General features: G+C 38.7%; 1 protein-coding gene across 5 annotated transcripts; it reads left to right on the top strand.

Annotated features, from left to right (window-relative positions):
- The first annotated feature begins 204 nt into the window (after positions 1–204).
- LOC131313442 (F-box/LRR-repeat protein At3g48880-like) lies at positions 205–14,625 on the top strand. Of its 5 annotated transcripts, none has more exons than XR_009196196.1 (5): positions 205–666; positions 7,308–7,669; positions 7,757–7,838; positions 11,101–11,375; positions 13,215–14,625. XR_009196196.1 is itself a non-coding variant. In XM_058341751.1 (4 exons), the coding sequence occupies exons 1-3, from the start codon at positions 233–235 to the stop codon at positions 7,807–7,809; spliced, it is 849 nt and encodes a 282-aa protein (XP_058197734.1). In that variant the 5' UTR covers positions 205–232; the 3' UTR covers positions 7,810–7,838; positions 10,714–11,076. The 5 variants fall into 5 exon arrangements, 2 of the variants coding, with proteins under 2 accessions (XP_058197734.1, XP_058197733.1); XR_009196195.1 differs by having other exon boundaries at positions 7,308–7,838; positions 13,215–13,435; positions 14,229–14,625; XR_009196194.1 differs by having other exon boundaries at positions 7,308–7,838.
- The last annotated feature ends 666 nt before the right edge of the window (positions 14,626–15,291 follow it).

Raw genomic sequence — 15,291 nt, 5'->3', positions numbered from 1 at the left:
AAAATTATTTTTCATTTACATTATTTTTTAATTTGAAAATGTGAAATAAATATTTATTTTTTAAAAAGGTGTTCTGGAATTAGCTCTAACAATTGGAGAGAGAGGTAAAAAAATGGAGAGCGAGGGTGAGAAATGAAAGTAATGATTGAAAAATTAAATAGATAAATGAAATGAATGATTGAGTTAAAAAATATTTTTTGAGTAGAGGAGTGAGGAGAACAAGGCATAGAAAATGCGGTCATATCGATCAGAAACTCGCAAGAGGAGGGCGATGATCAAATGGGAAAGCCTCAACAGCGACCTCTTGCTCCACATATTCCTCCGATTGGAACCGCTCTTCTTGCTAACCACCGTCGCCTTCGTGTGCCGACCGTGGGGCCGCCTGTGCTTCAGCCGGTTCCTGACCAAAGACGGCGAGAAAACCCTAGACTTGGGCGGACTCAAATGCGACAGGTCTGGGTTCCTGTTTCCTACTGGACCCTACGGACGCATAGGGACGGCCGGCTTGATGAAGTTGATTCGGGCTGTGATGGACGTGTATTCATGTGATGATTATGACCGCGTCGATGATGGTGATGGAACTAGGGTTACGCCGTTTACGAAAATGGTGTTTCCTTTTGGGCCTTTTGTATGGAGTGATGCTCACCTTGTCTATGTTGCAGAAAGGTACGTCGTTCTTTTACCCTTGTTATGGAAGGTTATTACTTGCCAATTATTCTCGTAGCGAAAGAATCCTGAATCCGAAGTTGAACGAATTGATCAATCCTTATCATATCCGAATGGACTGATATTGTTCAAGGCACGTTAAAAAATTATCTTAAACAAAATGACCGTCTCGGGTTATTTGTGTGGGACTCAAGGTGGGCCCAACACATGGGGTGGTACTACCCATAGCATTTTTGACCTCATACCATGTGTTTCTTGAAGGTCAAAACTTATTTCAGTATGCTGAAAAAATGACCATGTAGGCAATGAAACTCTGGGCTAATGAGCTATCGCATAGCTCACAATGTGGGTCACCCTTTTTGTTTCAAATGAGGACACGTTTTGTTTCAAGCAAGGGAACACCATAACAGAGGTGACTGCTGATGTCCCACCGTCAAAATTTGTCACTATGTGATTGGTTTGGTTTTGAGTAGCACGTGAAAATATAATCCCGGGTAGCAAGGAATAATTTCTCTGCTTAAGTGTTTTGACAGAATGTGTATTACTTAGAGGAATTATCAGTGCCACTGGAGGAGTCAAGGAATGACCATTTCATTCAATCCAGAACGATTCCAACAAACCGACCATTCCTTGCATCATTAGCTGATTATAAGGAAATGGATTTAAGTTCCCCCACTTTCTATTGGTTTGGTTGAATAGTATCTTTGGGTTCCCACAGTGAGAGAGGTCAAAAGTTGCATTGAACCAAAAGTTTGGAGCCTTAGATCTAGACTTAGAGGCCTGTTTAAATGTCTGTTTGCTATGATGTTCAGAAGTGCGGCTATATCAAGTTGAAATCTGTTTGAATTCGAGCGAAGGTAGAAGGGTCTTTGGGTGAATATTAGAATTCTGGAATGTTCTTGATTAGACTTCATTGATCTAGGTAGTAAAATCGCGGCTTCTGAAATTCGTGGGAGTATACGCGTCTATTTATTCATTGTTGTGACCTTTTTTTATCAATCCACTGCCTATCCACCAAGTATGATGTAGAGAGCACAAGATATTCTACTTTGAAACTCTTGTAACCCCTCGTTTGGCAGTCTTGGCAAAAGTTTGTTCATTTTCTGAGTGAAAAGCAACCAGGGGAAAAGGGGAAATGTGAAAACATTGAGTTTATTGTGATGGCAAGATGACTTTGGGAACTTTGAAAGGCACTGATTAAGGTGGGGTGTTCAATTTGATGAAAATAGAATAACTGGGATCGAATCTATAAATACGTTTATGTGGGAGGGAATTTAATCTTGTTGCTTTATATGTGTCCGGGTGTTTCCACTTTCCACATGCGGATTGAGTTGACTACATGCTCGTTTGCCTTTTTGTGATTGAAAATAAAGTTATGTATGTGAGAAGGGGAAGGACGTGGTTGGAACTTGGAAAAAAATGTGATGTTCATTGAGCACCAAGATGTTAATGGTTTTGATTCTATTTTTGGGCTTAAGGAAAGAAATTAGGTTAGGGTTGTGAAGTTCGGGTGTTTTACGTTGGTTGGTGATGAGTAGATCTTTCACATTATTTTGGAGAAGAAGAAGATAATGTTCTGAAACTTGCGCTTAGAATCCCTTACGATCCATACAGAGTAAAACCAACCAAAGTAAGCATTTTGTTCTGTTCTATTGGGGTCATCTACGTGAATCTTTTTTTGTCATTCCGCTCCGTCGTCAAAAGGAATAGTTGCCCCTGAGAGTAGAGTTGCAAAATTGTACAAGATAGCTGAATAAAAGTTACTTATCCATAGCTTAAAGGATACTTGTGTTTCATTGCACCTATGACTCATAGGACCCGTGTCTTCTCATAACTTATTAAGACGCATGACTGGGTAAGCTTATTGAAGGTTATGTTATAGTTTTTAAACGAAGTCAATACAATTAAACCTATGGGTCTTTAGGCTTTCTATAGTAGCATTTGCTCCATAATGGAATTTCCCAGTGGACATGGCAGAATAAATTTCCTTGAACATTGAGTAAGCTAGAAACTTGTTAACACGAAGGTGCGTGGCGTAATACCATCTCCACTCTTACTTTAACAAAGATGCATAGTTGCAAGGCTTCCCACTGTTTAGCAAACAAAGAAGAATATGTTATCTTGAAAACCAAATAAAACAACCTTCTTGTTGGTGTTTCTGTTGCCAAATAATGGAGAACCTTTATTCGATCTAACTCTATGATTTGGATTTCGTGCCGAAACTAGCTGCAACTACCTTCATCACAATACAGCTACAATAGCGGCATAGCACACGCCTGTGCACATCTAATAGAGTTAGGACATAATTTAGACAAATGGCTAAGTACATACAAGCATATCTAAATTGTTTTGATAATGCAGATGTTTATATATAACGAGTACACACATACATGCACATCAAAAGATGATGCATATAGTAGTTTGTAAACCAAGCCTAAAGAAGTGCGTGTGTGTCTATATATATATATATATATATATATATATATATATATATATATATGGGACGGTTCAAGGGACACCCAAAAAAACACCTAAAAAAACACCCCAAATCTCAATCTCATAGTTTTAGATCAAATTTTTATGATCCGAACCGTTCAATGTGTGCAGAATGTGATTTTAAGGGTGCCCGCGAGAAATTAGCAAAAAAAATGACCGGGAAAGGCTTGATTTGAGCAGTTTTCATTTGAACCGTTCAATAAAAAACTGTTCAAAACTGTTCGGATCAAGCCCTTCCTGGTCATTTTTTTTACTGATTTCTCACGAGTACTCTTAAAATCACGTTCTGATCACATTGAGCGGCTCGGATCATCAAAATTTGATCGGGAACTATAAGGTGTTTTTTTAGGTGTTCCCGGAACCGTCCCGATATATATATGTATATATATATGTATGTATTTATGTAAAGGCTGGTACTTACATCTTTCTTAAAGGACCCCAAAGACAAGAAATTATGCAAAATAAGTTTAAGAAAACATGACAATCGAGTTGCTCTACTTCATCACAATTTACAAGACATAGTAAATGTTTCTAAAGTCCAGAAAAGGTGGCTAGGGGTATTCAAGTAATTTCACCATCATTTGGACTTGGAGTATTGCTCATGGGTCCACTTGGGATATGGGCTAGACATGGGCTAGATTCTTAGAAGTGTCTTTTGGGTTCTAGTCAAGTCAAAATGTCGATTTAATTTCTAGTCAAAGTCTCAAGAGTCAATTAGTTGATCGAAGAGTCATTTGGTTTTTCCATGTCATAGTCAAATAGTATATGTTCAATGTGTCTTGGGGAGGTCTAAGTTGGTTGAAAGGTATTTATTTTGGGAAGGTCTAGAAGCCAAGTCGAAATATAAGATTGTAAGCCTTATAGCAAATGATGATGGGTGATAATAAAATTTGAGTAGCTTTCAAGCTCTTAGATTGTGTGATGCAATCCTTTCTTTGGTGTGATACTAAAGAGTCCTTAGGTGGGATGCCTTGGGTTTTCTAGGTGTGATGATTGGAAATATCCTTCTCTACCCCTTTTCCTCCTCACAAATTAGTATTCATGGATTAATGTAAAATGCCAAAACAGCCCCTATTTTCAAGTATTTCCATCATGCTTAACCGCATTCCTATTATCCTGCATCAGTTGAGAGTGAGAGTAGCATCATGTCTACACGATCTGGCAAGCCTTTTAGAGTGAGATTGACTGAGTTCCAGGGTGATGAAATTCTTCTCAAAATAGTGGAACGACTTGACATTTTCACTCACCAGTTTAATGCTTTAGCAAACCGACCAACTTAGAGGAAGGTGACAAATAATTTGCTTATGAAGAGTAAAACGGGTCTGATTGATGAATCGAAAAGAGTTGGAGGTGTAACACAAGTGAAAAAAGTTTGCACTCAGAATTCTACATGTTCCAAGAGAGGACTGAGTTCAAAATCAAACCAAAGTGAAGGTGGTCATATTTTCAAGGATGAAAAAGGCTCCCATCACAGATTCAAAAGAACCCCAACAATCTCTTGTTATTGCGCTTGAAGAGACTCAAGTTAGAAGCAATGAATTTGTTGCTTCTACTAGAGAACTAAAACAAACAGCACCTGAATTGAAAAATAGTATGCCTCTACAGGTGGATGTTTTCCATCCTGACTCCAATGTCATGCTAATGGAATCATCTACTGAGTTTTCGGATACGCATTGCAAACAACAAGAAACACCAAATATTTGTCTCAGAGGTGTTGAAGTAGAAAGCAAAGAATCGGATGCGCATTGCGCTGATGCACCTGAATATGTGGAAGATTCCACTGCTGATCTTGATAACATACACTTAATGATGATTAATGTGCTTCCCAACTTTACGAGATGGACTCTACATGGCATTCAAATGGACTTCTTGTACATAGAGTTGAACAGGAAGTGGTGAAAGTGATGGAGATAGTTGCTGGACAAATGAAGGAAACAATTGTTGACCCAGAATCTAATATGCCTTTACACAGTGTAAGTTGCTGCCAGAGTCCTCTAGTACAGTGCCAAAAGAGTTTCCCGTTGAGCTTCACTTGGTTGATCTGGTGAATTCAAGCGACCATTGGACGCTGAAAGGTCCACCAACCGTTGATGGAATTAAAGAAGAGGTCAATGTCGAAATACACGAAGGTAATGTCACATCGAAAGAGATGGTGCCAACCATTGATTGTCATTCCTGACAAGTTCAAGGATCTAATTGTGGAGTTAAAAGCATCATTGTCTTTCTTTTTGTTTGGAAAACGAAAAAGGACTAGCCTCGACTTCAAGCTTTTCATACCAAGATGCGGTTGCAAATATGGAGGAGTCATGTAGTCTTATACTCCAATCTCCAGGACGAGTTTCTCCACCAGGGGAGAATGATACAGTCCAGAAAAAGTGACCGGGGGTATTCCAATAATTTCACCATTATTTGGTCTTGGAGGGTAAGGATAGCCCATGGGTCCACTTGGGTGTTGGCTATGCATGGGTTGGCTTCTTAGAAGTGTTTTTGAGTTCTAGTCAAGTCAAAATGTCTATTTATTTTCTAGTCAAAGTCTTTAGAGTCAATTAGTTGATCAAAGAGTCATTTGGTATTTCCTTGTCATTAATGCAGTCAAAGAGTTTATGTTCAATGTGTCTTTGGGAGTTTAAAGTTGGTTGAAGTTTATTTATTTTGGGAAGTTCTAGAGCCAAGTTGAAATTGGTGTGTGGTGTCTTGGGTTTTCTAAGTGTGATGCCTAGGTCTATCCTTCTCTACCCCTTTTCCTCCTCCTTACAAATTCCTCTTCGCGGATTACCGTTCACTGCCCAAACAGCCCCTATTTTCAAGTATTTCCATCTTCCTTAGCCGCATTCCTATTCTGTCTTGCATCACTTCCTACACCCCGTTTTCCAATTTTTTTTTCCGCTTCTTTGAAAAATAAAAGTGAGTAAAACTAATACCTCAATGTGGTAACCAACAAAAGTCACCATTGTCGTTCTCGCAAAACGAATTTTCAATTTTTATTCATGCTAATATTCAATTCATGGGAAAAGATGGATAATGTAATCCAAGCTTGTAGAGTAAGAAATCTTGAGTGAGCATAAAAGAGATCTCTGATACCTATAAAGAAGATGACAAGAGGATCTCAAAACCCTATAACATGCTTTGACCATTCCAATGTGGTAAAATCTTTTCCGTTTTCTTCCATACTTTCTGTTGGATGAAAATTAAATTGTGCACAAATCATTTCAGAGCTTTGGGTTTGACATCAGACTTGCTTTGGGTGTGAATATATATGTATGATTGAAAGGGAAAAGGGCAAAAGCTAACACTGGCAGCGAAGACAAAGGCAAAGCGTATTCAGTGAGTGGATAGCTTTTCTTGCCATGGTTCTCTAAGATCTTAATAAGAAATTCATAACCTGAAAACGAAGGTTGAGATACAGAGGCATTCATTATTCTCATTGGATAAGTCAGGATATATTTTATTGTTTCGACAAACAGAGCCTTTGGAATCTGGTTACCTCCTACCAGTCTACCACAGTTAATAAGGAAAAGGATTTGGATTATTGAGTATCTTCTGAGCCCTTGTAGCTGTAAATTGAAATTATACTGTTGGTACAATGATAGTCTCTCTAGTTAATGTTTTGTGCACTGTTGAATCTTGCGGGCACTAAATCTATTTCTATGAGTGTTCTTCCTTCACTATAATTCCTCTTGACAGTATCTGAACTGACTGCGTCCATTTTACTGTCTCCTTGTGTTCTTGGTTATTTCAGCATTTGCCTTTTATTTGTACTCTGACATGCAAAATACATAGTTACCTGTAGTTGAGTGGAGTACTTGTAGTTGATGTAGTATACTAATACGCAAACTTAGTTTTACTTGGAGACAATGAAACAACTGAGATGAAGAAAATCGCTAACAAATTCTTTGTTTTCCTTTCTCTCTTGAAGATAAAACAGAAGAATTCTTCCCCAAGTCCCCAGGTAGGGGCCCTTCAGTTGGATTAGAAATATCCTCTTTTCTGAATTGATTTTGTATATATTTCTGATTTGTGGTTGGGCAATTTTTTATTGACTTAGACTGTGCGTGACAGAAGCTAATTTATTTCTGATTATGCTAGATTATGTTTTCTTTCATGATTCAAGTGATTTATGCCTGATGCCCTCACGCATTCTGTAGGTCACCAGATCTTAGAGAACTCACTCTACCTTGTGGGTCAGAAATCACACATAAAGGATTTTCAAGGGCTCTCCGCTACTGGAATGAGATAGAGAAGATGTCAATTGGTCCATTCCGAAACAATTATGATGTTTATCGTATCATTGAAGCTGCAGGCATAATCTGCAAGAAGTTAGAAGTTCTAAGCTTGTCTGGCTTCTTCGTAAATCTGCAATTGTCTCCTCAAATTGCTCAGAATCTAAAGGGTGTCAAACTACTGAGATTGGAAAAAGCTTACATAGGAAAAGTTGCTTTGAAGAATATCCTATCCAAATGTAAGAAACTTCAGAAAGTAGAGATCTGGCATTGCCTTACCTTGGAAGGTAATGAATCAGACTTATTGGCATCATGTGAGATAAAGAAGACTGAAGTTGATGGTGTTATTAAATGGTCCCTTGTTGGAGATGCAGAACCCCATATCCTGAAGAATCTACTGAATTTACTTTGGCAGGGGAGTAATTAAGTGCTCAATCTTATGAAGGATTCGACATGGTAAGCAATAGATTCAATATGTCAGAATTATATTAGTTGTAACTTGCAGCCATGAAGGATTCCTATATCGGAAACTTCCTTTGTGCTCTGTGACATGCTTTGTTTCTTTTATGTGAATTTCTTGTGTTTTGTCTTTCGTTGTTGCCAGAGAAACCTTCATATTTTGGCTTCTATAATAATGTTTGGTTGGATCATGTCATTGGCGGCAATGGTTAAGCCCGATTATAATTGCTCCTGTCGCTTGGTTTCATGTTTGATCTCTTACGTGTTTCTTCTCTGACACTAGATTTTCGAATCCATTAAAATTGTTTCTGTTTGTGGCTTCCTTGATCGTGTTCTGTTTTTTACACTCGGATTAGCTTCTTTGACACTGTTATTTAGATGTCATGCGCTGTCATGCAACTAAGTTATGGAGTGTTTATTGAAGCACATAGGCATAGATGCTTTGACTTTAAATTAACAGACTTTAACCCTCTCCTGGCACGTCCATGTGTCGGATTCGTCTAATTCCTGCGTATATATTTCTTAGATGCTTCTCTTTTGTTTTCTAGGATGAGATTGTGTTACAGGGTCATTGGCTATATGGACACTTTATGCCTGGGATGGTGCCCCTTCTACTTTTGCGCAATTTTTTTTATTATCCTTTTTGTTAAAATGATCTTACTTATTGAAAACAAGGGTCTACAAGTGCTATAAAGCATTTCAAACATATGAGGGAGTTTGTTCTTGTTTAAATGCTTAACATGAATTACCGAGCATCTCCATTACACACAGCCAACACACGTCTGATATGCTGACATTCATACTCTTATGCACGTACAGAGCATCTGACACGAATATTTGTACATTTAGAAGATTCCATTTCATATAGACCACACGTACTTCGTGCACAGGTGGGAAACTTTTATCTGTTATTGGATCTTGTTTTATACACTATGGGATATTTCGTGAGGTTTAAAAAGAAACTAGTGTGCATTTAGAATCTGTGGGCAATCTAACTTAATGAAATACTCTATCCTCTTTAGCGGTGTAATACAAGACACTCAGAAGTGCATGTGCACACGTACACACGGAGATGAAATGAATGAACTTACTAAAACAAGGACAACTTGAGTCCAATGACAGAACACATCCAGCGGCTTAAGTTGAGGTGGGCAGAAACTACTCTGCTTATGAAGTGCATGTACAAAAGACATACGTAGCAGCATATAATTGTGAAGCCAAGTCCCACATCGTCTGGGTACCAAACTAACATGAAGTACATAAGCTAGAGGGCACCCTCATTTCAATAGCTAGCTTTTAGGTTTGAGTTCCACCCAAGACCGCATAACATGGTATCAGAGCTATGTATACGGATGGGTAGGGTGCGTGTCTCTACCCAGCACATGCTGCTGCCTGCTGAGTGAACACGCTGCGTGGGACGGAGCATGTGAAGCGAAATCCCACATCACTTGTATACCATATTAATGTGAAGTATGTAAGTGTGAGGGCACCCTCATTTCGACATCTAGCTTTTGGGGCCGAGTTCTACCCAATACAGTGTAACGTGGTATTAGAGCTAGGTACCAGAATGGATATAATGCGTATCTCTCCTGCACGTGGCAGGTGCTGCCGAGTGAGTACCCTATGTGTGAGGAACGATGACAAAGTAATATGAAGTATCTAAGCATGAGGGCATCCTCAGTTCAATACCTAGCTTTTGGATTAATAATCATTATGGCTCCGCATTGGTTCCGAAAATGAATGATTTACCCCAATAAATGTAGTGACCTCAACCGACATTTGTTTATTGAGTCCCCTATTGGATGTTTGCATGAGGCATCTCATATACAAAGAGGCACAATGAACTAAATGCAATTTTCCTACCTAGCAATTTAAGGTGAGCTCTAGCGGATGTTACTTATCAGAGCCAACCAATGTGCACTAGGGTTTGGGTTCAGGCCCTTCAGATTACTATAGTGCAAAGTCCCTCTATTTCTCGGCTGACCATTGGTTATCATGGTACTTTGATTGGATTTCAGTTCATGCGAGGACGAGAGGGGAGAAATTAATAGCCATCCTGACCCACGTCTGCATATTGAGTGATTTGAGTCCCACATCGCTGTATTGAGTCCCTTATTGAGAATGTTGTGTAGTTGATAGGCTAGTCATGCGTTGCATTAATGTATCTTATATATGTTTAGTGGTGCATTGATTTTATTTGTTCTAATTCATAAATGCTAACTATATATGTACAAGATCTCATATACAGTCTTAGGCTATCATAACTATGGATTTCGAAAATATGACGCTCTAAAAGAAACCTTTTTTTCCTTCAAAAACTAGCACTTGAAATATCTGGACGTTAAAAAGGCCGTTTATTCTATTAAGGAGAGAATTTTATTTATGTACAAGCTTTGGATCCAACACAAAAGCTTAAGCCATGTAAAATAAGCAATCACCCCTTCCATATCCAAGTAACATGGACTGGTGTCATTTAACATCCCTTCACATGCAGCAGCTTGTATGTCAGGTGTAGTTTTTTTTGGGTCTTACATCGTAGAACCTTCTTGTTAGGTTTGTCATGAGGGACCTCTCCACCTAATAGCTTAAGTAGAGGTCCTTCATGTATGTTAAGTGATGATCACACCATTCCATGCCTTATTAGGACTTCTACTACCTAACACTTCTGCTTTTTATTCTTTTCCTTTTTTTCTCAATCCTAGGGGAATAAGGAAAAGGAGGGTGGTTTTCTTGAATGGTGATTACTGATTACATCCTTAAAGATAAATAGGTTAGAAAGAACCTAATATGAGCAAACAATTTCATAGCTTCATTGATGGATCTTTGAAAATTCTGTTTTGTGCCTTCTAATTGCATTTTGATATATATACAGAAACACAAGACACCTTTTTAGGCAAAAACCTTTACAAACGAAAGCAGCCAATATAACACTCACACACGAGGTTATGGAGCATGCCAACATGGAGCCATCGATATGATACCTCTTAACACAGGAAGAAGCGAGGAGAAGTTCTCAAAGGATGGTTATCTTTTCTCACGTGCATATAGTTTTTACACGGATCATGTGTTTCCGATACTTGCACAAAGCATATGATAGATTTACTGTGCAAGTCAGGTCCAACTCGTACTTGACGGTTGTTGATGTTGTCACAGAAGTAAACTTTTGTTACGTCACGTCATCAGAAGTACTAGATAACTTGTCACCAAATGTGGCCGGCCTATTAACTTTTGGATCTTAATCAGTTCATTTTCTGTGTAGGTTTTGTTGCTTTCAAGCAAGTTCATAACATGCATGTCCCCATGATCGGCAGAACCCAGCGCTGTTCAATACAAAGAATCCTGGATCGAAGAGGGCAAAGATGTACATTGAGTGATCTCTCAAGACCCATGTGTGTCTCACCACCGTTCATCCTTTGGTGGTGCTTTTACCTTCAATTCTTCTTCCCTTCCTACTGCTGCTGTGATCTTCAATATGCATGAAAACAGATATGCTTGCTATGCATTTCTGGAAGTCGAGGCTGATCATCGAAGGAGGTATGTTTTAGTAGTATGTTTCATTTCCAAATGCTCTGGTGAACTCCATATAATTTTTCAACTGGGAATTTCTAATGCCGTTGGTCCATCTCAAACTCATCCACTTTCTTGTTATGGTAAATGTTTCTTGGGTTTCCTTGATATCTAAGATAATAAATATACAGAACTGTATTCCTTTTTGTTCATTGGACTGGCACTCCTTACTAGCCATATTACACGGACTTTTCTAAATTGGTAAAGCACCAATGTTGGATTCTCAAGGATTAAGGATATAAAACATGGGTTCAGCATGTCTAGTTGGACACGTTCCAATTAAGTAGGCCTAAGTAGTCAAATTATCATCTTAACTACGCATAAGATTCCCATTTTAGTTTGTAAACACCATTTACCCCAGGAAGTAATATATGTAGCTAAGAAGTATGAATTCTAGCCATATGTCGTCGGGCGCCTGACCTCGCTAACTGTAAGCCTGTGTGCAATGGTTTAGCAGGCATATTAGATCCTTAGTCCAATTGTCATCTTCTGCTTTTATACTGAATTAGGATTTGAAGTCGTAATACTAGTGACTTCGCCATCTTGACATGTTCTCATTCCTCTAACAGATGCCCTAAGCTGTTGGAAGAGATGGAAGGCTATTTTTGAATCAAACTGGCTTGAATTTCATCGGTTGACAAAAGTTTGATCATCCAAAATTCCAAATGTGTCAGACTTGGAGCCCAAAACTATCCGGGTTTTAATAGCTTTGAGAGAAATAAATAGTACCGTATTTTATGTCAGTCAAAATATTTGAAGATTCTCCTTAAGGGGAGCAAAATAGGAGGGATAGTCATCGTCTCCCTTGCCAGTTTTCTATGTGGTTTATTAGGTCAGTCCTCATTGTCTCCCTTACCAGCTTTCCATTTGTGGTTTATTAGGTCATCCAAGGGTTTTAAATCGTGGTATCGGAAAACGTAACAATATCGGGAAACGTAATGTTATTGATGATACGGCCACATATCGGCCGATGCCGGACAGTGTCAGCCAATATTGGCCAAAACATAAGTCAATAACTGTATCGGAGGTCCAAAATCTCGTTACGTAATGACCAATACGATACATAACGTACTTTATTTAAAACCTGGTTCATCCCAAGTGAGAAGTGTTATTATTTTCTTTTTGATTAAAACTTAAAATGGTACTGTAACAACAACATATAATAATTGTTCTTTGATAAGTTCTCCCAAGTGGTATTAATAGTTGGATTATGTATATGATTTGTATCTCGAGCAGATGTGATTTAGTTAGGTGTATGTTTCTGTCAGGACTCATGAATGTGCATGAGTTGTATATATGTGATTTCCCATGCATGTGTTACTTGTTTAGTACAAAGAACATCCGCCTGAATGTTTAAGTCATTATTATAAATCCATGGAAGGTTGGAGTTCTGGTAAAAGTCCCACGACCAGCAAACGTGACATAGCGTTATTCACTCTCTTCCCTCGTCATTGTCCGCCCCCCCCCCCCCCCCCCCCCCCCGCCCCCTTTTTTTTATGCTAAGCGTCTGCCCATTTTTTTTGCCTTATTTGAAATTCATGTGCAACTCTTAGGGAACCTTAGCATTTCCAATTAATGTCCTCTGCTTATTCATGAATGTCTGCACAAATTTAGAACAAATTTTTTCCGACAAAGTGAAATGAGTGCTAAAAACATTGGGAATAACCACAGTGTGTGTTTTGCCTAGATTTCATGAGGCTAAAATGACTAACCAGCATGTAGATTTCTTGTTCTTGTTTTATGGGTTCATTATTCAAATGGCTAGTGCAAAAGAACACCAGTCACCTTATACGTTGAATTTTGCAGGACTTGTTTTGTGCTCTATAGGATGGGATAACGCCGTTCATTTCAAATGGTCTTACTCAGTGCACACTCTCTCCTTAAGAATGTTGTAGGTGGAGTTCAAAGTTGATAAGATCCCAAGGGCTCATGGAATTTCCTTATTTTTCCCTTCAACAAGGACGACTTCATCTTCTCGAACAGTTTATCGGCAAGGCGATCAATCACAGACATGGGGATCTGTTGTCGTATCCTTTCTCTCTATCCTTTTATAATTTCTAAAAGGGCAAGTGTCCACTTATATTAGTCATAATTATACCAGTGATTCTTCACGGCCCTCTTTTCTCAGTTCTTGCGCCTCAATTTAACATTTGATCCATAACCTCCCCCAATCTAGGTCAGCATATCCACCACCACTTTCTCCATCGCCCAGTATATCAGGGCATTTAGTACGATGCACTTCATATCATGTAACTTATGCCTCCCTCTTTTGTAACTGAAGTTATTTCTGGATGGAAAAACCGTACTTAATTGAGATGCCTCACTTTCCCGTTACTTCTTGTTGCTAAGACACAGTGGTTGCTTGAAAGAGAGATTTTCCGATTGTGCTCTGCTCTTCAATTGAAATTATCTTGACACGGAAAACTCTACTTACTGGTGGATGGTAAGTGGTAAGAAATGCTTCAAAGACATTAGTTCCATGTATGTGGAACATTCCACTACCTTTGTTCATCACATTTATAACTAATCAATTCGTGATGCCATTCGTTTTTTTTCCCAAGAAACGTTTTCAAAGTTTAGGAATCCTTCCTAGAAATTTGTAGGTGTTGTTTGACTGGACGTTCAGTCTTGATTGTTGTTAAATGCATATGGATTCCAGAAATATCTTCATCTCTCCACTCTGGTAGATGTCAATCGCCTAACATGCTTAAAAAGGTTTGAATTAATTCGTTGAAGAGATGATTAGAACCATTAGGGCACCGAAAAGGTTGGACTTTAAAATCGTCAATACTCTTATGTTTTTCCATAGCCACCTTTCAGTCGGTTTGTTTTAGTGCTTTCAGGAAGCAAGGCTTTGATCTGCATAGGGATCATGGAGGAAAAACATGGGAGTGTTTTCTTTCTGTTTCTAATTACAAACAGAAGAGCAGGGATACTGCAGATGATGATGCCATGAGTTAAAGAAAAGAAGACTTTAAAGATAATTAAGATATTGCAAACGTGCTTATGTTTCTCTTTCTGCACATTTGATATGTTGAATGTAGTACAGTTGCCATGGGGATGTAGCATCTTCTTCATCATTGTCCAGTTAGATTTTGGTTTTCTCCCTATTTTGGAAACATTCCCTTATATGTGCTGTGGGAGCAAGTGTTTGTAGGATATATTGTACACTATTGCTGTATTGTGTTGAGAATAAAGGAATCGTAACCTTTATTGTTGAATATGGTTACTATTACTGTAGATTACCATGAATATAATGTGATTTCCAAGCGAGGTAGCAAAATCAACACGAAGGCGGCAGTAAACTTGCAGCATCATTTTGGTTTAACTCTCACTCTATCCAATATGGGATATGATTAGTGAGTTAAATTGATTGCCAAAATGGGTTTCTTAAAGCCAAAAAAGTATATACACGTTTTGAAGTTTGACGAGTACCTTAGCGTGCACTTGTTGCAAGTGACTCTTCAATTTGCTCATGTTTGTTGGCAAAACTAAATTTGATATAGAAATTTTGTTCGATCGAGTCCCAATGGCACACAAATGGCTCAAGTCATTCCCAAAAAATGGCAAAATTGGCAATAAAAACCTACCTCAATGGCGGGCCATTTGTGCAGCCATTTTCACCCAAAAAAATGGCACCCAATTTTTGCCATTTTTCCACATTGTGCGAGCCAACCACCAATCCTTGCTCTCTCTTCTTCCCGGTAAAATCTGTGTGTAAAAGAGGGATAGCTCAACACATACTAGTTGTCGTCGCCGGAGCAGATTGTGTCCCCGAGAGAGAGAGAGAGAGAGAGAGAGAGAGAGAGTCGAAGAAGATGAAGAGTGGGTGTTATTTTAATTGCAAAATGTTTTGCGTAGGGGAGACAAGAGTCACAAGATA

The sequence above is a fragment of the Rhododendron vialii genome, chromosome 13a, assembly GCF_030253575.1.
Source record: "Rhododendron vialii isolate Sample 1 chromosome 13a, ASM3025357v1".
Taxonomy (NCBI): Eukaryota; Viridiplantae; Streptophyta; class Magnoliopsida; order Ericales; family Ericaceae; genus Rhododendron; species Rhododendron vialii.
The sequence above is the reverse complement of the archived record's forward strand: the minus strand, read 5'-3'. Positions and strand labels throughout refer to the sequence as shown.